At 45.1% G+C, this 24482-nt stretch overlaps 1 protein-coding gene across 3 annotated transcripts in view; it reads right to left on the bottom strand.

The window, feature by feature from the left end:
- Nucleotides 1-24482, bottom strand: part of rad51b (RAD51 paralog B) — a 667540-nt gene that overhangs the window by 628789 nt on the left and 14269 nt on the right. For all 3 annotated transcript variants that reach the window (XM_070878815.1, XM_070878816.1, XM_070878817.1), the window contains exons 5-7: nt 23741-23877; nt 12196-12315; nt 974-1157 (exon numbers count right to left, since the gene is read on the bottom strand). In XM_070878815.1, coding sequence (XP_070734916.1) covers nt 974-1157; nt 12196-12315; nt 23741-23877 — 441 coding nt within the window. The remainder of the gene's footprint in view (nt 1-973; nt 1158-12195; nt 12316-23740; nt 23878-24482) is intronic.

Genomic DNA, 24482 nt, shown 5'->3' with positions numbered 1-24482 from the left:
ACAGGCCCTCGAAACAAGGATGACTTGCTCCCACTCGAAACAAGGATGACTTGCTCCCACGCCAAAAAAGGATGAGTTCACAGGAGTTTCAATGAAGGACCTAATATTCCAGGTCCTGAACTACATCCTGAAGGGTGGGAGATGCCTGTGCGTGGATTTTTTTTTAAAAAAACGTGTGGTGACCGTTGCACATCAGCCACCACACGGGCTTGACAGAGCTAGGTTTTGGTCCAGTGGCAAGAATTACCCAAGACGACTGGAGACCTGCTCTGCTGCACGGACCTCGTGCGCACACATATCGCAGTGTGTGCTGCCCACAGGCCCTCGCCTCTTTTGGCCCCAAACTCACGCCGCTCCTGGGCCCCGATCATGTCCCTCTACAATTTCTCGCCACTCCTTCGTCCCAACCTCGTCGCTCCTGCTGTATCTGCCCACGCTCCAAACACCGATCTGGACCTTGATGACATCCCTCTTCACTGCCATCGCTCTCCTGCATTACCTTGCAGTGGTACATTATTAGTGATAATATCAATATTACTGCAGGCTTATTTCATCAATGTAAATAATGTGCAAACATACCAATTACGGAGTCTGCAACCAGAGGAAAATACTTGCCCGCTAAACACCATCAAAGCTTCTACTATCCTACACAGGTAAATATTCGAATGATAGAAAAGTTAAATATAAAAACATTCGGAGTAAGACGAGAAGTTGTCTAAATGGGGGCAGAGTACAAGAGCAGTGGAGTAACCATCAATCTGTGCAGATCATTGGTTAGGCGAAAGTGACGAACTACGAGCAGGAAGTCTCTGTCGGCGCGTCGTACACTTGCAGCTCTTTCATTCGAGAATTGCAGGGAGGAACTTCAGCCCCACGTGATGAACAGGACGCGGTGGGACAAGGTCAGACATTTTTTTTTACAGAACACAATCACTTTGTTCAACAGGAAAAAGGCCAAGAGGTCGGTTCTTACCGGAATGGAGAACTCTTCCGCCAAATACTTAAGTGTGGCAGCTTCGCTCGAAAGCAGGCTACTGCGCTCCGATAGGTTACCCTGCAGCCTTGTGTCAAATTCCTTTCGAACTACTGACGCAACCGAGTCCACTACAATCAGTTTAACTCCATTCAAGATTATGTCATCTTCCAAGGATTCGACCCTAGCAATAGAGGTGGGGAAAAAAAGACTGCATTAACCCTATAAAGACCATCGAAGTGGGGAATTGGGGTGAGGGCAGGAGCAGACAAAGCAATTTTCTATCTTCTTTCTCCCCCCCCCGCATATTCCGAGCTCTGTAGAGAGAGCAATCTTTGTTATGTATGCATCTGCAAATATGGTCACAGGTTTGTAGACCTGTTGATTTAAGTTTGTCGGTTTTAGTGCCCCCCTTTAATCAGGGGGCACTTGATTATTGTTCTACTTAAAATAGTTGTAGAGCTGTTGAGTTGTGAGTGGCTTAGCCAGTCACGTGATGTTCACAAATCTCACTAAAACCCCAGCCAGTTGGGATCAGGGGATCCACGATGAGGCAGGTGGTTGTGAGCCTGGTGGATGAACTGGTAATGTGTAGTGTGATTTTTAAACTTTTGCTAATGAACCAACTAGTTCTTAATAGCAATGTGTTGCTATGAATTCTTAAGCAAAGAAACCATGAAGCAAATACATTACAATCCTATACATATAAATGGGGCCATAGTGGACCAATGTAGTACTTTCGGGGCATAGGCACTGTTGTAATGTAGGAAACACGGCAGCCAATTTGCGCATAACTCGGGCCCACAAACAGCAATATGATAATGACCAGATAAGTGGTTTTAGGACACCCGGGAGGACTACCCTGCTCTTCTTCAAATAGTGCCATGGGATCGTTTATGTCCACCTGCGAGAGCAGACGTGGCCTCGGTTTAACGTCTCATCTGAAAGACGGCTCCTCCAACAGTGCAGCACCCCCTCAGTACTGCACTGGAGTGTCAGTCTTGATTTTGTGTTCAAGTCTGTGCTGGGACTTGAACCCTGACTGAAAGGCGAAAATGCTACCACTGAGCAACGACTGACACCTAAATCTGAAGTCTGAGAATTTCTCCTCTTGGTCATGATACTTGGAGGATATACCCCTCCTCAAGGCCCATCCTTTTATCCTTGATGTTGCATGTCACCAGGCTAATCCACCAAAAGGAGACATCACAATCGAGTCCAACTCTGTCCACTCACAAAGTTCCAGGTGTCCCAAGAAAGTCAGCAGGAACAGGAACCCTGGGCAATTTTCCCTTTGCCCCTTGCTCCCTAGCAGGGTGGGGTACTGAGGCCAACTGCACTGCCACCATTACCGCTCCAGCTGAAACCAGATAACGCATACTGGACAAACTGAGCCACATGTTTAAAAATATATGTAGATATGACTGGCGAATCATTCTACAAAATATGTAATCTGCTGTGCTGCAGAATCTGCTTTTGGTTACCACTGGCCTTGTTCCTTTATAAATGATGCACCTGCACACCCTTTCGGTCAACCTTTTACCCATTATAAAATCCTACGGTTGCATTTAGAATACAAGCCACCTGTGTAAACCTGCAATGGCTTCTCCTCCTGGTCCCTCACTGTTCCCTCTGGTTCCTTCAGGAATCTATCCTTGGCCCACTCCTATTTCTCAGCTACATGCTGCCCTTTGGCGACACCTTTGTAGAATGTGTCAGGTTCCACATGTCGGCTGGCAACATCCAGTTCTAAGCTCACCACCACCTCTCTCGATGCTTCCATTGCCTCTGATTTGTCTCACGCTGTTGTCCCACATCCAGTATTGGATAAGCAGAAATTTCCTCCAGTTAATTAATGGGAAAACCAAAACCATTATCTTTGGCCCCCACCACAAACTCCATTCTTTAGCCACCGACTCCATCCCTCTCTCTGGCCACTGTCTTGGCATCCTATTTAACCCCACGATGAGCTTCCGATCCTCTCCATCATCAATACCACCTTGCTCCACATCCAAAACATCTCATAACTCCACCTCTGCCTCAGCTCATCTGCTGCTGAAACCCTCATCCGTTACCCCTAGACTCGACTATTCCAACGTTCTCCTAGTCAACCTCCCATCTTTCACCCTACATAAACTTGAGCTCATCCAAAACTCTGCTGCCCGTGTCCTAACACGCATCACCCGCTGGCCTACATTGGCTCCCAGTCTGACAATTCTGACACAGAATTACAATATGGAAACAGGCCGTTCGGCCCAATCAGTTCGTACTCATGTTTATCTTCCATGCGAGTTTTAGACATAAGAACACAAGAACATAAGGAAGAGGAGCAGGAGAATGCCATTTGGCCCCTCGAGCTTGCTTCGCCATTTAATAAGATACTGGCTGATCTAATCTTGGCCTCAACTCCACTTCCCTGCCCGCTTCCCATAACCCTCGACTCCCATATCATGCAAAAATCTGCAGTGCCCTGGACAATATTTATCCCTCAATCACTAAAAGAGATTATCTGATCATTATCCCTTTGCTGTTTGTGGGACCTTGCTGTGCATAAATTGGCTGCTAAATTTCCTACATTATAACAATGACTATGCTTCAAAACTTCTTCATTGGCTGTAAAACACGTTGGGACATCCTGAGGTCATGAAAGGTGCTATATAAATGAAAGTTCTTTGTCTGATAATTGCCAGCATATTTATTGAATCTAAATCAACTGGCTTTGTCGTAATGTGAACTGTACTAGAGTGCGCTGTAATGTGGCATCTTTACAGAAAGATGCAAGAACTACAGAGTAGTGATAATGGGGGACTTCAATTATAAGAACATAAGAATTAGGAGCAGGAGTAGGCCATTCGGCCCCTTGAGCCTGCTCCGCCATTCAATGAGATCATGGCTGATCTTCTATCTCAACTCCACCTTCTTGCACTGCCCCCATATCCCTTGATTCTCTTAATATCCAAAAATCTATCGATCTCTGTCTTGAATATACTCAAAGACTGAGCATCCACAGTCCTCTGGGGTAGAGAATTGCAAAGATTCACCATCCTCAGAGTGAAGAAGTTTCTCCTCACCTCAGTCCTAAAAGGCTGACCCCTTATTCTGAGACTGTGACCCCTGGTTCTAGACTCCTCAACCAGAGGAAACATCCTCCCTGCATCTACCCTGTCAAGCCCTGTAAGAATTTTATATGTTTCAATCAGATCATCTCTCATTCTTCTAAACTCTAATGAATATATGCCTAGTCTACTCAATCTCTCATAGGACAATCCCTCCATCCTAGGAATCAGTCTGGTGAGCCATCGTTGCACTCCTTCAATGGCAAGTATATCCTTCCATGGGTAAGGAGACCAAAACTGTACGCAATACTCCAGGTGCGGTCTCACCAGGACCCTATATAATTGCAGAAAGACGTCTTCACTCTTATTATTATCCCAATTATCCCAACATAAACTGGGATAGTAATAGTGTAAAGGGTGAAGAGGGGAAGGAAATTGTGTACAAGATAACTTTCTTGATCAGTGTGTTTCCAGCCCAACGAGGAAGGAAGCAGTGCTGGATCTAGTTCTGGGGAATGAAGTGGGGCACGTGGAGCATGTTTCAGTGCGGTGAGCATTTTGGGAACAGTGATCATAATATTAGGTTTTAAATAGTTATGGAAAAGGACAAGGTACAATCAAGTACAATAGTAGTTAACTGGAGGAGGGCTAACTTCGGGGAGAATGGAAATCTGACCCAGGTGGACTGGAATCAAAAATGTTTAGGCAAAACCGTAATTATACAATGGGAAGCCTTCAAAGAGGAGATGGGTTGGGTACAGAGTAAACACATTCCCATGAGAGGGGAAAGGAAGGACATCCAAAGCTAGAGGTCCCTGGATTACTAAAGATATAGAGGTTAAAATGAGACAGAAAAAGGAAGCTTATGATAGAGAACCAAGCTGAACACAGAACATAGAGAGGAGATCTAAAAATATGAATAAGAAGGGCAAAGAGAGTACGAGATTGGATTAGCAGCTAACATCAAAGGGAACCTGAAAGTCTTTTTTAAACACATGAATAGTGAAAGGATAGTCAAAGAAAGGGTGAGATTAATTAGGGACAAAAAAGGAGTTCAATTTGTGGAGGCAGAGGGCATGGTTGAGGTACAAATTGAGTACTTTGCATCTGTCTTCACGAGCAGAGGATGCTGCCAACATAGCAGTAAAGGAGGTGGTAGTGGATAGCGATGTTGGATTGGATAAAAATAGATAAAAAGGAGGTACTTAAATGGTTGGCAGTCCTCAAAGTAGAAAAGTCACCCGGTCTGGATGGGGTGCATCCTAGGTTACCGAGGGAAGTAGGGTGAAAATTGCAGAGGCTCTGGCCACAATCTTCCAATCCTCCTTGGATATGGGGGTGGTACCAGAGGACTGGAGGATTACACATATTACACCCCTGTTCAGAAAAGGAAGGGGGGTAAACCCAGTAACTGCAGGATAGTCATCCTAACATCAGTGGCATTTGGAAAAGTGTGGGCTAATAAATGAAAGTCAGCACGGATTTGTTAAAGGCAAGTTGTGTTTGACAACAACAACTTTTATTTGTATAGCGCCTTTAACTTAGTAAAACATCCCATGGCGCTTCACAGGACCATTTTACACCAGACCGAATTAGGAGATATTAGGGCAGATGACCAAAAGCTTAGTCAAAGAAGTAAGTCTTAAGGAGTGTCTTAAGAGGAGGAAAGAGAGGTAGATAGATCGAGAGGTTTAGGGAGGGAATTCCAGAAATAGGACCTAGGTAGCTGAAGGCATGGCCACCAATGGTGGAGTAATTATAATCAGGGATGCTCAAGAGGCTTGAATTGGAGAAGCAGAGATATCACGGAGGGTTGTGGGGCTGGAGATTACAGAGATAGGATATGGCGAGGCCATGGAGAGATTTCAAAACAAGAGTGAACATTTTAAAATCGAGGCATCGCTTAACCGGGAGCCAATGTAAGTCAGCGAGCACAGGGGTGATAGATGAACAGGATTTGGTGAGAGTTAGGACACGGGCTGCCGAGTTTTGGATGATCTCAAATTTTCAGATGGTAGAACCTGGGAGGCAGGCCAGGAGTGCATTGGAATAGTCAAGTCTAAAGGTAACAAAGGAATGGATGAGGGTTTCAGTGGCAGATAAGCTGAGGCAGGGGCGGAGACGGGTGATGGGGACGGAAATAGGTAGCCTCAGTGATGGCACGGATATGTGGTCGGTAACTCATCTCGGGGTCAAGTATGACACCAAGGTGGCGAACAGTCTGGTACAGCCTCAGACAGTTGCCAGGGAGAGGGATGGCTAGGGAGTGAAGTTTGTGACGGGTACCAAAGATAATATTTAGTTTGAGGAAATTTTTGCTCGTCCAGTACTGGTACAATTTAAAGGGGGTGCAGGAACAGAGAGACCCGAGGGTGTAAGTATCTTTGAAGGTCACAGGGCAAGTTGAGAAGGCAGTTAGAAAAGCATCTCGGATCCTTGACTTTTTAAAGTAGAGGCATAGAGTACAAAAGCAAGAAAGTTATTCTAAACCTTTATAAAACACTGGTTAAGCCTCAGCTACGTTCAATTCTGGGCACCACACTTTAGGAAGGATTTCAAAGCCTTATGAGAGTATAGAAGAGATTTACTAGAATGGTACCAGGGATAAAAAAAAACTTCAGTTACGTGGAGAGACTGGGGTTGCTTTCCTTAAAGCAGAGAAGGTTAAGGGGTGATTTGACAGAGGTGTTCAAAATCATGAAGGGTTTTGATGGAGTAAATAAGGAGAAACTGTTTCCTGTGGCAGAAGGGTCAGTAACCAGAGAACACAGATTTAAAGTAATTGGCACAGAACCAGAGGCGACATGAGAAAACTTTTAAAACATTTCTGCACAGTAAGTTTTTGGAATGCGGAATGCACTGCCTGGAAGGGTGGTGGAAGCAGATTCAACAGTAACATTAAAAAGAGAACTGGATAAATACTTGCAAGATTTGCAGGGCTATGGGGCCTTTCAAAGAGCCAGCATGGGCCCGATGGGCCGAATGACTTCCTTCTGTGCTATATGATTCTATTCTATGACTAAGAATAAGGGGTCGCCCATTTAGAACTGAGATGAGGAGGAATTTCTTCTCTCAGACGGTCGTAAATCTGTAGAATTCTCTGCCCTAGAGAGCTGTGGAGGCTGGGTCATTGAATATATTTAAGGTGGAGATAGACAAATTTTTGAACGATAAGGGAGTGAAGGGTTATGGGGAGCGGGCAGGGAAGTGGAGCTGCGTCCATGATCAGATCAGCCATTAAATGGCAGAGCAGGCTCGAGGGGCCAAATGGCCGAATCCTGCTCTTATTTCTTATGATGTTATGTTATGTTCTTTCCCGCCACAGGCCTGTGAGCAGCTAACTCAGTGAAGCCAAGGATTGAACCTGGATGCGTTCTGGTCTGTACTCAGGAGCATTTACCCCGAGCAATTGGAGACTATATTAGATTCCATTTCTTCCCGTATTGTAGTCAACACCCAATTACTTCTGCATCTGACTTTATTCCAATACACATTTCGGTTCCCCCAACTGATCATTTACATTGACACTGTATTTCATTGTTTATTAAAGCCATCTCATCATTAAAACAGCATGCAGCAAAATGTGCAAGACACAGGTCGATCAAGCCAGCGAGCTGATCAATGTGCTTTGCAATCCATCCTTAGCCATGAACAGAATTCGCTGAACTTGACTCAAGCTCATACTTGGGTCAGTGTGTTCCAATACTAAATAAGGAAAATATGCAGCAAGAGTGAAAAAAGTATTAAGTGAGTTCTATGCAGCTAACGGTGCATGCTCCTAGTCCTTCGATAACCTGCAGAGAATTATTCTTTATAAATACATGAGCATTCCTACTAGGGCTAGAAATTCATTTTTTGATCATAGTGGTTTTTTTCCGCCAAAGTACCGCTATGATTTCGAGGCCTAACATTTGAGAAAAATGTGCCTAGCGGGAAAAATCAGCACTGCACGAGGATTTGTGGCACAAACCACAAATTTTCTGCAACTTTTCTCTGAGGCCGATACCGCTGCAAGTTGAGCCTAGGGAGGAGGTTAAACACAAAAAAATGTTTCCAAAAAACAAAAAAAATTTTTTTTAAATCACAAAACATTCACAGGACCCTTTTCTAGCAAATCACTGCAAAAGAATTTAAAAATAAAAACTTTAACTTAAATAGTAACATAGAAAATAGGTGCAGGAGTAGGCCATTCGGCCCTTCGAGCCTGCACCGCCATACAATGAGTTCATGGTTGAACATGCAACTTCAGTACCCCATTCCTGCTTTCTCGCCATACCCCTTGATCCTCCGAGTAGTAAGGACTACATCTAACTCCTTTTTGAATATATTTAGTGAATTGGCCTCAACAACTTTCTGTGGTAGAGAATTCCACAGGTTCACCACTCTCTGGGTGAAGAAATTTCTCCTCATCTCGGTCCTAAATGGCTTACTCCTTATCCTTAGACTGTGACCCCTGGTTCTGGACTTCCCCAACATTGGGAACATTCTTCCTGCATCTAACCTGTCTAAACCCATCAGAAGTTTAAACGTTTCTATGAGATCCCCTCTCATTTTTCTGAACTCCAGTGAATACAAGCCCAGTTGATCCAGTCTTTCTTGATATGTCAGTCCCGCCATCCCGAGAAACAGTCTGGTGAACCTTCGCTGCACTCCCTCAATAGCAAGAATGTCCTTCCTCAAGTTAGGAGACCAAAACTGTACACAATACTCCAGGTGTGGCCTCACCAAGGCCCTGTACAACTGTAGTAACACCTCCCTGCCCCTGTACTCAAATCCCCTCGCTATGAAGGCCAACATGCCATTTGCTTTCTTAACCGCCTGCTGTACCTGCATGCCAACCTTCAATGACTGATGTACCATGACACCCAGGTCTCATTGCACCTCCCCTATTTCTAATCTGTCACCATTCAAATAATAGTCTGTCTCTCTGTTTTTACCAAAAAGTGGATAACCTCACATTTATCCACATTATACTTCATCTGCCATGCATTTGCCCACTCACCTAACCTATCCAAGTCACTCTGCAGCCTCATAGCATCCTCCTCGCAGCTCACACTGCCACCCAACTTAGTGTCATCCGCAAATTTGGAGATACTACATTTAATCCCCTCGTCTAAATCATTAATGTACAATGTAAACAGCTGGAGCCCCAGCACAGAACCTTGCGGTACCCCACTAGTCACTGCCTGCCATTCTGAAAAGTACCCATTTACTCCTACTCTTTGCTTCCTGTCTGCCAACCAGTTCTCAATCCATGTCAGCACACTACCCCCAATCCCATGTGCTTTAACTTTGCACATTAATCTCTTGTGTGGGACCTTGTCGAAAGCCTTCTGAAAGTCCAAATACACCACATCAACTGGTTCTCCCTTGTCCACTCTACTGGAAACATCCTCAAAAAATTTCAGAAGATTTGCCAAGCATGATTTCTCTTTCACAAATCCATGCTGACTTGGATCTATCATGTCACCTCTTTCCAAATGCGCTGCTATGACATCCTTAATAATTCATTCCATCATTTTACCCACTACTGATGTCAGGCTGACCGGTCTATAATTCCCTGTTTTCTCTCCTCCTCCTTTTTTAAAAAGTGGGGTTACATTGGCTACCTTCCACTCCATAGGAACTGATCCAGAGTCAATGGAATGTTGGAAAATGACTGTCAATGCATCCGCTATTTCCAAGGCCACCTCCTTAAGTACTCTGGGATGCAGTCCATCAGGCCCTGGGGATTTATCGGCCTTCAATCCCATCAATTTCCCCAACACAATTTCCCGACTAATAAGGATTTCCTTCAGTTCCTCCTTCTTACTAGACCCTCTGACCCTTTTTATATCCGGAAGGTTGTTTGTGTCCTCCTTAGTGAATACCGAACCAAAGTACTTGTTCAATTGGTCTGCCATTTCTTTGTTCTCCATTATGACTTCCCCTGATTCTGACTGCAGGGGACCTACATTTGTCTTTACTAACCTTTTTCTCTTTACATATCTATCGAAGTTTTTGCAGTCCGTCTTAATGTTCCCTTTTTTGCAGGTTTTCATACCTACCGCCGTTCCAAGGACTGCAACGTAGGGTGTTCCCTAGCGTCTTTTTTGGGTCCTATCTATGGGTCACCGTTGAGCCAAATATCGGATGAAAACGCTTTTTAAATCTTGCACACCGGCAGTCCACTCCCGAGCGGTATTTCAAAACCACCGGCACACGACTTCAGGGAATTTGCCGCTGCACCGTTTTCCGCCCTAAACGACAAAATACCACCGAAAAACCCGGCGCGAGGTTGGGAAATTTCCAGCCTCGCTAATGAGCTAGAATTTCGCCAGACTGACAAATAACACCATTTTTGTGAAAAAATAAGAAAAATGTCACCATTTTTTAAATGGGGTAAGTTTGGTTAAAAAACGGCGTTGCTGGAGGAATCGTGTTGGAAAATGGGGTCCTCTCCAACTTTACCACAAGGTCAATATCGCGAAAAATATAGGGGAAAAAAACAGCCCAAAAAATTTTCAAAAATTAACAGAATCGCTGAAAAAAAATGTTTTTTTTTAAATTCAACATACCTTTTTTGTTGGTCTTCTAATTTACTGACATTTTTGAAGCTGCAACGCAATGTTTTTCAAAACGGTGTTTTGCAAAGCGAGTACGGCAGTGCCAAATTGCCAAAATTAGGCGGTATGTTTTTTTAGGTATGGCGTTACTCAAAATGGCAATATTTTGACAAAGCCATTCTGAAGGTTTGTGGAATTTTAAGCAGTTTATTTTTAGGACAAAAAATTAGTTTTAACATGAAAAAAATCGCGTTAAAACGTATGTTAGGGTGGCAAAATTCTAGCCCAAAGTCCCTTACCATATCCCAAAGTAACCGCAATCCACTTCACTGCAACTTTCCACTGTATGTAGATCAGTACTAATAGCTGTATAGCAATGTCAAGCCCGTGTGGTGGCTGGTGTGCAACAGCCACCACACGTTAAAAAAATCCACGTACAGGCATCTTCCACCCTTCAGGATGTAGTTTGGGACCTGGAATATTAGGCCATTCATTGAAACACCTGTGAATTCATCCCTTTTTGGCGTGGAAGCAAGTCAGCCTCGATACGAGGGACCGCCTATGATGATGACGAGCAACGTTACTCGAGTTATATAGATCAGTAATATTACAGCAGTGTTACAAGTTATATCGATCAGTACCAATATAGCAGTGTTATTAGGCTTATATAGATCAGTACCAATACTGCAGTGTTACTAGGCTTGTATAGATTAATACCTGTTCCCACCAGTGAGAGACTTGTAACCACCAGTATTTCACCCTGTATATAGAACAAACTTCAGAATTGTACTGCTGGTTCTCTCTCACTTCAGGCTGACAGTGTGAAAACATCACCCTTCCATTAATTAGGCTTATTGAATTCCTATTGACACCACTATAGTTGCGAGATGTTGACCCTTTCTTGGTGCAAACACAATCCTGCACATTTCCAGAGAAACAATCCAATTCACACAATCGGGAGTGTGTGAGATTCCTTTATCACTGCACACTACTCCAATTCTGGCCTCTTGCACATCCTCGATTTTAATCGCTCCACCAGTGGTGGCCGTGCCTTCAGCTGCCTGGGCCCCAAGCTCTGGAATTCCCTCCCTAAACTTCTCCGCCTCTCTATCTCTCGCTTCCCCTTTAAGATGCTCCTTAAAACCTATCTCTTGGACTAACCTTTTGTCATCTGCCGTAATTTCTTCTTATGTGACTCGGTGTCAAATTTATTTGTTTTGCCTTAAAATACTCCTTTGAAGCGTCTTGGGACGTTTTACTCCGTTAAAGGCGCTATCTAAATACAAGTTGGTGTTGTTGTGAAGCACATTGGGATGTTTTACTACATTAAAGGGGCTATATAAATGAAAGTTGTTGTTGTCGTAGTGAGGAAAGAAGGAGTGAAAGAAAGGAGAGAAGGACTACAAATTCAGAAAGTATTTAATGCACTTTAGGACATCCTGAGGTTGAGAAAGACACTATGTAAATGCAAAACCTTTCTTTTCCTTTCAACTTCTTCAGAGGAGGATCAGAGAGTGAGGAAAGGTAGGGGCGGGCGGGAGGGCAGTGGGTATGGAGAGGCGGGTGGGAGAGGGAGCGTGGCGAGAAAAAACAGAGTCAAACGAAAGGAAACAACAGCTACCTTTTCAGTACATCCAAGCAGGTGAGTTCACGATACAGGTGAATTCTGTTGGTCATTGCGATCAGTTTCTGTTCTGCACAAAAGTAATTGGGGAATCGGCACCTTGCGATCTCCACCAACCTGAAACACAACAAAAATAGGGTGATAAAATACACATGCGAATGTCATCAAGAAGAACTCACATGGCGTAATGGGGCCAAACTCACCTCTTTACAGCATGCAAAAACCAATAACTTCTCTCGAAAAGGAGTCCCGGCTCTTGGGCATTATCTCACCATTAACAGAGTCGCAGGGCTAGAAATTCCACATTGAAAAATAGCTCCGTTTTTTGGCGCTATTTCCGATTAACGGACGATTCTTTATGTCGAAATAGTGCCAAAAAAATAATGCGCAAGTTTCGGCAAAAGTTTTTTTATTTTTGATGTAGCGCTAAAATACCTCCATTTTAATGACGGAGCTAAATGTTTTCGCCTTAAAAATAACCCCCATTTCTGCGCATACCCAACACTCGAAGCATTTAGGTTTGCAGGGTAATACGAGGCACAATTTCAACTCAGCAGAGATTTCGGCCACTGTGTTACAGAAATATATCATAACCACAATGTTTAGATACACACAAACAACCTGGAACGATTTTGGAAGGAGTGGCTGATTTCATCCATCTCCGAATTAAAAGTAATTTAAAACCGAAGCTGCCTATTAGAACTGGCTCGGTGTGAGCAGTAGAATCTCGGATGTCGCCCGAGACTTGCATTTATTAGTTCTGCAGACTAGTTTGATTTAGTCAATTGCAGGTGCTTAAGTTCAACAACATTTAAAATGTTTCCACCGAACTGTTCATGTCCCGTTTCCGCTGCTCACCGGGCTCGGCATGGAGGCACACAGGGTCAACACGCCGGCCGGCAGGATTGCTCCCTGGGTGCTCGGCTCCCACCTTCCCCCAGGCTTCTTTCGTTCTGTGCAACTTGAGAGAGGAATTTCAGTTTTCAACTGTAATAACTGACACATCTGGATTTCGAAATGATTATCCTCCCCTGGCAAAGTTGATCTTTTCCATCCACACTGCTTGGTCTGCTCTGCATTCAACAACCTGATCTGCATTGAAATTTCTTCCAACTAACCTCGAAAATATCTTGCGTTGTATTCAATATTTGTAGGAAATGCTGTAAACATTTCCAAGTAGTTTTTATTTAAAATATCGGTTTTGTTCCCTCCCAAAGCTTTAACTTTTAGCTCAGTTTGCCAAGATGGCCCCGTTATCGCCGATTTCCATCCGACTCCACCAGGTAAGGCAAGCTTTTTACTAGTGGTATTTAGCACTGTCCTTAAAAATATCCTTATTGGCGAAACTCGCAAAAAATGGCATTAGCGTTGGGTTTGACCTCGAGTGACGTCACAAAATCAGTACTCAAAAAAACAACCCTTTTTTTTAAAAGAAGGATGGCGTTGCAGCATTGGCGAAACAAGCAAAATAACCCTAAATTTATTTAGCTCCAAAAAAAACTTAAATCGTGGTGAATTTCGGGCCCACAGTCCCTTAAAAAAGGAAGGAAGACTCTGATTTTTTTTTAAGTTTGTGTCTCTTTAAAATATCTCAAAACATACAGGGTACCACAAACAGTAAGAGAAATTACCAGTTCATCAGTTTTTGGTGGTGTTGGTTGAGGGAGGAACGTTGGCCAAGATTCCAGGAATACTTCCCGCTCTTCAAATAGTCACCGGATCTTTACCACCCACTTAAACCAGCTGGAACAGGCAGAGGAAGCGCCTCGATTTTACATCTCATCGAAAGACAGCACCACCGATAACGCAGAACTCTCCAGGTACAAGCAGCATTCTGATTCAGAGGCGAGTGTGCTATCATCTCAGTCAAGTTGCTAGAATCTCTAGAATAAATGACTTGAAAGCAAATCTTGCAGCTATTTCACTAGTGTCAAGCTTGTCTAAATTTAATTACAAACATACCACTCACAGTTCTGCTCACCTCATGTATCCAGTGCCACCATTAATGTAAGTTTGGGCCTCAGTTTTGGCAAGCTGTTTGAGATATAAATCATTCCTGATAGCCAAGTGCCTCAAACCAGTTATATAAACTAGGAAAGAACAGTGGAAGTATCTCAAAACATTGAGCATGAGCACTGGGAGGCAAGTGACTTCAGAGTGAGGCCGCAGTAAGCACGAGAATGGTGCGCCAGGCTCCAAACTTCCTGTGAGCAACACCACGGGGAGACAAGGCTGCACTGATTGCCCATCTCTAGTCGTCTGAACTGGTGGTGATTGGTGAGCCTTCTCAAAGCAGTGCACTCCTTTTGGTGAAGATGCTCCCACATGGGGTTAGGTAGAGAATTCCAGGATATTGGCACAGTGATGATGAAGGAAAGGCCAGGATGGCGTTTGACTTGGATTGGAATGTGGAGTAGACGGTGTTTACACAACAGTGCTGCTCTTGTCCTTCAGCGTGGAGGTAGGTGCTGTTGAAGTAAGCTTGGCAAGTCGCTGCACTGCATCCTGTAAATCGCACATACTGTAGCCACAGTACACTGGTGATGGAGGAGATGGATACTGAATCCAGTGGCAGGGGCACTGATCCATCGAGCTGGTGGTGTCGAGCTGTCCAAGTGTTGCTGCAGCTGCACCCATTCAAGTGAGTGGTGAACATTCGAGCACAGTCCTGAATTGAGCCTTGGTGGAAAGGCTCGGAGGTGAGCCATTCGTCACAGATCACAGAGAGATGGCTAGGCTTTCTCAAGGCTATGAGGAAAGACTGGATAGGCAGAAGTTGTTTTCTTTGGAACAGAGGAGGCTGAGGGGAGACCCTATTGGGGTGTATAAAATTATGAGGAACCTAGAAGGAGTGGATATGAAGAACCTGTTTCCCTAAGCAAAGGGGTCAAAGATTTAAAGTAATTGGTAGGAGGTTTAGAGGGGATTTGAGGGGAAATGTTTTCACCAAGGGGGGTGGGGGTCTGGAACTTACTGCCTGAAAAGATGGTAGAGGCAGAAACGCTCACCACATTTAAAAATTACTTGGATATGCACCTGAAGTGCCATAACCTACAAAGCTATGGACCAAGAGCTGGAAAGTGGGATTAGGCTGGATAGCTCTCTGTTGGCTGGTGCGGACACAATGGACCGAAATGGCCTCCTTTCGTGCTGTAAATTTCTATGATTCTATAATTCTTGTTGGAGATGGCGATTACCTGGCACTTGTATGTCAGAATGGTTTCCGGTCATGTCTCAGCCCAAGCCTGGATTTAATCCAGGTCCTGCTGTAGGCTGGCATGGGCTGCTTCATTATCAGAGGAGCTGTGAATGGAACCGAACACTGTGACATTATCGACCAAAAGCTCCACTAATGACCTTATGATGGAAGGAATTCATTGATGAAGTAGTTGAAGATGGTAGAGCCAAGGATGCCTCCCTGAGGAACTCCTGCAGTGATGTCCTGTGATGACTGGCCTCTGACATTCACAATCATCAGACTTTATGTCAGGCATAACGCCAAGTGGAGGATTTCCCCTTTGACCCACTGACATAGTTTTCCTTGGTGCTATACTCGTAAAACTACTCTCACATCTCATCTGGCATTCAGTTCTTGCATCCAGGTTTGGATCAGGGCTGTGATAAGGTCTGGAACTGAGCAGTTCTGGTGGAACCCAAACTGAGTGTCAGTGAACAGTTTATTGGTGAGCAGGCATTGTTTCATAACATTATTGATGACTCGTTCCATTACAGTACTATACTGATGATTGGGAGGAAGTCGATAGGCTGGTAACTGGCCGAGTTAGATTTATCATGTTTTTTTGTGGATAGGACATACCTGGGAAATTTTTCACATTGTCGGGTAGATACCTGCATCGGGACAGCATGGCTAGGGAGCAGCTAGCTTTGGTGCACAGGTCTTCAACACTACAGCCAGGCTTTGTCAACATAGCTTTCGCTGTATCCAATGCACTTAACTGAATCTTAAAGTCATGTGGCTGGACACTGGTATCTATAATGATGAGCACCTGAGGAGGCGGCTCAGTAGAATTATCTACTCAGCATTTCTGCCTGAAGACATCTGAAAACACTTCAGCCTCATCACTTGCATTCACGTGCTGGGCCCCACCATGACTGAGGAGGGAGAGTTCATGGAGCCAGTTATTTACCTGGTTGTCGACCGCCATTCTTGCCTGGATGTGGTAGGGTTACAGAGCTTTGCTCTGATCCATTAATTGTAAGGCTGCTTAGCTCAGTCTCTAATCTGCTGCTTTTTGTGTTCAACATGCAAATTACCCTGTTTCATTAGGTCTGTATCTCATTCTACAGTATGTCTGGTTCTGCTCCTACCACATTCTGCACTTTGTATTGAACCAGGGCTGCTCTCCCAGCTTGATAGTGATCAAGGAGTGAGGGTTGTGCCATGAGATTACACATTGTTCATCAATCACTCAGACCCGAGCTCGGCGAGTCGGCGGGCCCCGAGCCCGGCGAGTCGCGAGCCCGGCGAGTTGGCAGGCCGGGAGTTCGGAGGCCAGGAGGTCGTTGAGGTGAGTTGGTAAGTAGCTCTCTTTTCTCTATTTCTTTTTAAGGTGGTCGCGAGTTCGGAGGCCGAGAGGTCGGGAGGCCACAGAGATCGGTGAGTTCGGGAGGCCATAGAGTCGGTGAGGTGAGTTGGTGAGTAGCTCTCTTTTCTCTATTTCTTTTTAAGTAGATTTTAAACTAGATAAGTCTAACTAGAGGGGTGGCAGTGCAGCTCAGCCCCATGGAGTGCACATCCTGTGGCATGTGGCAAGTCCTGGACGCTTCGCGTAGCCTAGACAACCATGTGTGCAGGAGGTGTCTCCAGCTTCAACTGTTCGAGCTACGCGATTCAGAGCTGGAGCAGCAGGTGGAGTCAATAAGGTGCATCCACGAGGCTGAGAATTACGTGGATAGCACGTTTCAGGAGGTGGTTACCCCACAGCTTAAAGGCGTGCAGGTGGAGGGGAAGTGGGTGACCACCAGACATAGTAAGTGTGCTAGGCAGGTAGCACAGGACTCCCCCCGTGAGTCCATCTCACTTTCAAACCAATATTCACTTCTGAGTAATGGTAAGGACGATGGTGCCTCTGGGGAGTGCAGCCAGAGGCAATTACAAGGCACCACGGGTGGCTCAGCTGCACAAGGGGGAGGAACGAAGAACAAAAGAGCCCTAGTGACAGGGGATCGTATAGTTAGGGGAACAGACAGGCGTTTCTGCGGCCGTAGACGTGACTCCAGAATGGTTTGGTGCGTCCCTGGTGCCAGGGTCAAGGATGTCACAGAGCGGACGCAGGGCATCCTGGTGGGGGATGGGGCTGGGGGAGGATAAACAGCTAGAGGTCGTGATCCATACCAGGACCAACGACATAGGTAAAATGAGGGATGAGGTCCTACGGGAAGAATTTAGGGAGCTAGGAAGAAAATTAAAGGGGAGGACCTCATAGGTAGTAATCTCCGGGTGCCATGTGCTAATGAGTACAAGAATAGGATAGAGAGAATGAACACGTGACTGGAAAATTGGTGTAGGAGGGAGGGCTTTAAATTCTTGAGGCATTTGGACTGCTTTTGGGGGAGATGGGACCTGTACAAACCGGACGGGTTGCACCTCAACAGCACCGGGACCAATATCCTTGCGGGGAGTTTTGTAAGTGCTGTTGGGAAGAGTTTAAACTAGCTTGGCAGGGGGATGAGAACCTGAGAACAAATTCAAAAGGGAAGTAAGTAAAGCAGAAGTTGGATAGCAAGAATCTAGAAAGCGAATCTGTAAGATAGAGGAAACAGGGTTTAGTATGTCGTAAGCAAGAAGGTCTTCTTGTGCTGAATGGAAGAGTATAGTGAATAAGGCGGATGAGCTAAGAGGACAGGTAGATACTTGGGAGTATGACATTTTAGCCATTACAGAAACATGGCTGAAAGAGGGGCAGGTTTAAGTAGATTAATATTCCTGGCTACAAGATTTTTAGACAAGATAGAGAGGGGGGTAAAAGGGGGGTGGGGGGGGGGGGAGGTTGCGGTACTGATTAAAGAAACTATTACAGCGGTGAGGAGGGATGATATGTTAGAGGGATCATTAACTGAGGCCATATCAGTCGAATTGAAAAATAAAAAAGGGACGATCACACTGCTGGAAGTGTATTATAGACCCCAAATAGAGCGAGGGAGATAGAGAAGCAAATATGTAGGCAAATTGCTGTGAAGTCCAAGAACCATAGAGTAGTAATAGTAGGGGATTTTAACTATCCAAATATTGATTGGGACAAATTTAGTGTGAAAGGTATAGGGGGTGCGGAATTCTTGAAATGCATTCAAGAGAACTTTTTTAGTCAGTATGTAGCAAGCCCAACACGAGGGGGAGCGGTCTTGGATTTAGTTTTGGGGAATGAAGCTGGGCAAGTTGAAGGGGTATTAGTGGGGGAGCATTTGTGTACCAGTGACCATAATTCAGTCAGATTCAAGTTGGTTATGGATAAGGACAAGAATAGGCCTGGAATAAAAGTTCCAACTTGGGAAAAGCTAATTTTGTTAAGTTAAGGAGTGATTTGGCCATAGTGGACTGGAAAGAGTTACTTGTGGGTAAATTGGTGATGGAACAGTGGGAGGCATTCAAGAAGAAGATCCGAAAGGTTCAGGCCAAATATGGGCCCTTAAAGAAAAAAGCTGGGAAAAATAATTCTCGAGACCCCTGGATTTCTAGGGACTTACAGGGGAGGATTAAGAAAAAAAGGGATGCTTATGTCACATATCAATGGCTGAATACTTTAGAATCTTTAGAGGAATATAGAAAGATAAGAGGCAAAATTAAAAAGAATATTAGAAATGCTAAGAGGGAGCACGAGAAATTCTTGGCCAGTAAAATTAAGGAAAACCCCAAGATGTTCTATAAATATATTAAGAATAAGAGGGTAACTAAGGAAAGGGTAGGGCCTATTAGAGACCATGAGGGTAATCTTTGTGAGGAGGCAGAAGATGTTGGTAGGGCTCTTAACGAATACTTTGCATCTGTTTTCACAAAGGAATGAGGTAATGCAAATACTGCTATTAGAGGAGGAGTGTGATATTCTGGATGAAATAAATATAGAGAGAGAGGAAGTATTGAGGGGTTTAGCAGCTTTGAAAGTAGCTAAGTCTCCAGGCCCAGGTGAAATGCATCCCAGGTTATTGAGCAGAGTAAGAGAGGAAATAGCAGAGGCCTTGACCATCATTTCCAGTCCCTCTTTGGATATGGGCATGGTGTCGGAGGATTGGAGAACTGCTAATGTAGTACCCTTGTTTAAGAAGGGAGAAAGGGATAGGCCTGTCAGCTTAACGTCATTGGTGGGAAAATTATTGGAAAAAATCCTGAAAGACAGGATAAATCTGCACTTGGTTAGGCAAGGATTAATTAGGGACAGTCAACACGGATTTAAGGGAAAATCGTGTTTGACTAACCTGATTGAATGTTTTGAGGAGGTAACCTAGAGGGTCGATGACGGTAGTACATACGATGTAGTATATATAGACTTTAGTAAGACTTTTGACAAGATCCCACATGGTAGACTGGTCATGGAGGTTAAAGCCCATGGGATCCAGGGCAATGTGGCAAGTTGGATCCAAAATTGGCTTGGAGATAGGAAGCAAAGGGTAATGATTGATGGATGTTTTTGTGACTGGAAGGATGTTTCTAGTGGGGTTCCGCAGGGCTCGGTACTGGGTCCCTTGCTTTTTGTGGTATATATCAACGATATAGATTTGAATATAGGGAGTATGATTAAGAAGTTTGCAGATGACACTAAAATTGGCTGTGAGATTGATAATGAAGAGGAAAGTCATAGGCTGCAGGGAGGATATCAATCTACAGGTCAGTTGGGCAGAGCAGTGGCAAATGGAATTTAATTCAGAGAATTGTGAGATGATGCACTTTGGGAGGGCTAATAAGGAAAGGGTATACACATTAAGCGGTAGGCCACTTAATAGTGTAGATGAACAAAGGGACCATGGAGTGCTTGTCCACAGAAAGTAGTAGACCAGGTGGATAAGGTGGTAAAGAAGACATACGGAATACATGCCTTTATTGGCCAAGGCATAGAATGTAAGAGCAGGGAGGTTATGCTTAAATTGTATAATACTTTGGTTAGGCCACAGCTGGAGTACTGCGTGTAGTTCTGGTCGCCGTATTATAGGAAGGACGTGATTGCACTAGAGAGGGTGCAGAGGAGATTTACTAGGATGCTGCCTGGAATGGAGAATCTTAGTTATGAGGACAGATTGGATAGGCCTTTGTTTGTTCTCATTGGAATAGAGAGGTTGAGAGGAGACCTCATCGAGGTGTACAAAATATTGAGGGGCCTGGACATAGTGGATAGTAAGGGTCTATTTCCATTGGTGGAGGGGTCTATTACGAGGGGGCATCGTTTTAAGGTGGTTAGTGGAAGTTTTAGAGGGGATTTGAGGGGAGCTTCTTTACCAGAGGGTTGTGAGGATCTGGAACTCGCTACCTGGAAGAATGGTGGATGCAGAAACCCTCACCACTTTTAAGAGATGGTTGGATGGGCACTTAAAGTGCCGTAACCTGCAGGATTACGGACCTGGAGCTGGTAATTGGGATTGGATTAGATCACCTTTTGTTGGTCGGCGCAGATATAAGCACTGCATGGAACAGAATACGGCTAGGGTGATCTCCTGGACGGGTTGGAGAGGAGTTTTCCCAGATTTTTTCTCCCTAAATTGGGTTTTTATCTGGTTTTTGCCTCTCCCAGAAGATCACATTGCTCCGGCTGGGGTGGAGTGTAGATGCTTTTAGTAAAAGGGGTGTTGCAATGGTGTGGGGCAGACTGGATGGGCTGGGTGCTCTTTGCCTTTCCGTTATTGTTCATGGGTTTGTATGTAACCTTTAGGGCTGCTGACGAAGGGCCGTGCGGCTCTTTGTCGGCCGACGTCGACACGATGGGCCGAAATGGTCTCCCTTCTGCGCTGTAAATTTCTATGCTTCTATTGTGGTGATATATAATTCTACTGCTGCTGATGGTCCCATGGATGGGCTGCTTGATCTGTCCTTGGTCTGTTCCCACTTAACACAATGGAGAATACCACAGTGGTGGTAATGCAACATTTTCTTCACAAGCACTGTACAATGGTCCCTTCTACCAATGCTGTCACATTCATGTGCGTTTGCAACAGGGTGAGGACGAGGTCAAAGTAGGATATTTCCTAGTGTTGCTTCCCTCACCATTTTAAGCAGGCGCATTCTGGCAGCTATGCCCTTCAGGACTCAGCCAACAATCATACTGGCGCGTCACTTGGTGATGGATATTGAAGTGCCCCACCTAGAGTACATTTGGTGCTCTTGCTCCCTCCAAGTGAGCAAGAGCTTATGGGATCCTGGGCTTCATGAATAGAGGTATAGAGTACAACAGCGTGGAAATTATGAAGAACCTGTATAAAATACTGGTTCAGCCTCAACTGGAGTAATGTGTCCAATCTGGGCACCGCACTTTAGGAGGGATGTCAAGGCCTTGGAGAGGGTGCAGAAAAGATTTACTCGAATGGTACCAGGGATGAGGGACTTCAGTTATGTGGATAGACTAGAGAAGCTGGGGTTGTTCTCCTTAGAGTATAGAAGACTGAGAGGAGATGATAGAGGTGTTCAAAATCATGAGGGGTCTGGACAGAGTAGATAAGAGAGAAACTGCTTCCATTGGCAGAAGAGTCGAGAACCAGGGGACACAGATTTAAGGTGATTGGCAAAAGAACCAAAGGCGACACAAGAAAAAACTTTAACGAGTGGTTAGGATCTGGAATGCACTGCCTAAAAGGGTGGTGGAGGCAGACTCAATCACAACTTTCAAAAGGGAGTTGGTTAAGTACCTGAAAGAAAGAATATTGCAGGGCTACGGGGAAAGGGCGGGCGAGTGGGACTAGCTGAGATGCTCTTGCAGAGTCGGCACGGGCTCGACAGGCCAAATGGCCGTCTTCCGTGCTGTAACCATTCTATGATTCTATGATGGAGGAGTACTGATTAGTCAGTTGAAGGGGGCGGTAGGTAGTGATCAACAAGAGGTTTTATTGACCTGGAGCCACAAAACTTCATGGAGTCATAAGTCAGTGTTTAGTCTGACCATACATCACTGTACCTCCATCTCTGGTGAATCTGTGCTGGCAATGGGCACGCATGGTGATGGAAGAGTCTGGAATGTTGGCTGATTCTGCCAGGAATATGGTCAGGCTGTTGCTTGACTATTCTGTCGGACAGCGCTCCCAGCTTTGGCACCAGCAAGAGATGTTGGTGAGGATAACCTTACACAAGAGATTGGTGTGCAAAATTAAGGCACATGGTATTGGGGCTAATGTACTGACGTGGATAGAGAACTGGTTGGCAGACAGGAAGCAGAGAGTCGGGATAAACGGATCCTTTTCAGAATGACAGGCAGTGACTAGTGGGGTGCCGCAGGGCCCAGTGCTGGGATCCCAGCTATTTACAATATACATTAATAATGAAGGAATTAAGTGTAATATCGGCAAGTTTGCAGATGACACTAAGCTGGGTGGCGGTGTGAGCTGTGAGGAGGCTAAGAGACTGCAGGGTGACTTGGACAGGTTAGGTGACTGGGCAAACGCATGGCAGATGCAGTATAATGTGGATAAATGTGAGGTTATCCACTTTGGTGGCAAAAACACGAAGGCAGGTTAGATTCAGGAAGAATGTTCCCGATGTTGGGGAAGTCCAGAACTAGGGGGCATAGTCTTAGGATAAGGGGTAAGCCATTTAGGACTGAGATGAGGAGAAACTTCTTCACTCAGAGATTTGTTAACCTGTAGAATTCCCTACCGCAGAGAGTTGTTGATGCCAGTTCATTGGATATATTCAAGAGGGAGTTAGATATGACCCTTACAGCTAAAGGGATCAAGGGGTATATAGAGAAAGCAGGAAAGGGGTACTGAAGTGAATGATCAGCCATGATCTTATTGAATGGTGGTGCAGGCTCGAAGGGCCGAATGGCCTACTCCTGCACCTATTTTCTATGTTTCTATGTCAGAGCTGTCCCGGCGGCGGTGAGGGAAGGAATGACTACATGAAGTAAGTGTGATTGTTTTTTTGGGGGGAGGGAAAGGGGGGGTTGCGATTTATCTTTGTGTGGGGTGAGCAAGGTATTGGAAATGTTTTTTGTGTTTTTCTTGCCGATTTTATTTTCCAGGGAAGCCTCGCTTAGGGCGCTCCGAGACCGGCTCTTTAGCTCGGGATTTTCCCTTGCTCAGCCGTCCTAGCGTCCGAAGAGAGGTGTGGAATGCCTCTCTTAGTGCCCCACGCCACACTCAGGGCCCAGCTGCTGAATTTTGTGGCTGCAGACGCAAACCATGTCCCGGCGCAAAACTTACCACCCCGCCGCCATTAGCGCCCGAAAAAGCCTCCATCCGAAAATCCAGCCCAGATTTATTTAATTCAATTTCCCAACTTGCCATGGTGGGATTTGAACTCTCAACCTCTGGGTTTTCTAGTCCACTACCATAACCACTGAGCCCCCACACCAGCACAGGTATTAAACTTTATACTCATTTCTCTTACCTTTCGGCACTGAAAGCAGACTCGGTGTCGATGTAAATGACTGCTCCATCCAGACCGCCCATACTGACAGGCAAGGTGGCCAACACACTCAGCATTATACAGAACTGAGTCTTCCCACAGCCCGAAGGACCTGTCACCTGGAAGCAGAGAACCTTGTTGGGAACGATTCTGTGAACAAGAGCCAACACCAGACCAAATAACAATGTAAAATAACAACACACGCCACACTCTACCACAAAAGTCATCCCACAAATTGATTCGTATCTTCGGAATACAAAAAGACAGGGTTAGTCAGGGCCTAGGAAAACTTGTTGGCCTGCAACACTCACATCACTGCACCTCGGAAGAGTTAATTAAAATAAGAAGTCATGCAGTTTAAACACAGCTTAAAGCTCCCTCAGTGGTGGTACAGATGAGATGAGAGTGGTCCCAGGTTGGATTCCCTGGTGTGAGTGGAGTTGCCTAGTCTCAGCCAGGGTGCTACACTTAGTCTTACATAAGAAATAGGAGCAAGAGTAGGTCATTTGGCCCCTCGAGCCTGCTCCTCCATTCAATAAGATCGTGGCTGATCTGATCTTGGCCTCAACTGCACTTCCCTGGCTGCTCCCCATAACCCTTGATTCCCTTATCATTCACAAATTTGTCTTTCTCCGCCTTAAATATATTCAATGATCCAGCCTCCAAGCTCTCTGGCGTAGAGAATTCCAAAGATTCACGACCCTCAGAGAAGAAATTCCTCCTC

This window comes from Pristiophorus japonicus, chromosome 4, assembly GCF_044704955.1.
Source record: "Pristiophorus japonicus isolate sPriJap1 chromosome 4, sPriJap1.hap1, whole genome shotgun sequence".
Taxonomy (NCBI): domain Eukaryota; kingdom Metazoa; phylum Chordata; class Chondrichthyes; family Pristiophoridae; genus Pristiophorus; species Pristiophorus japonicus.
The sequence above is the reverse complement of the archived record's forward strand: the minus strand, read 5'-3'. Positions and strand labels throughout refer to the sequence as shown.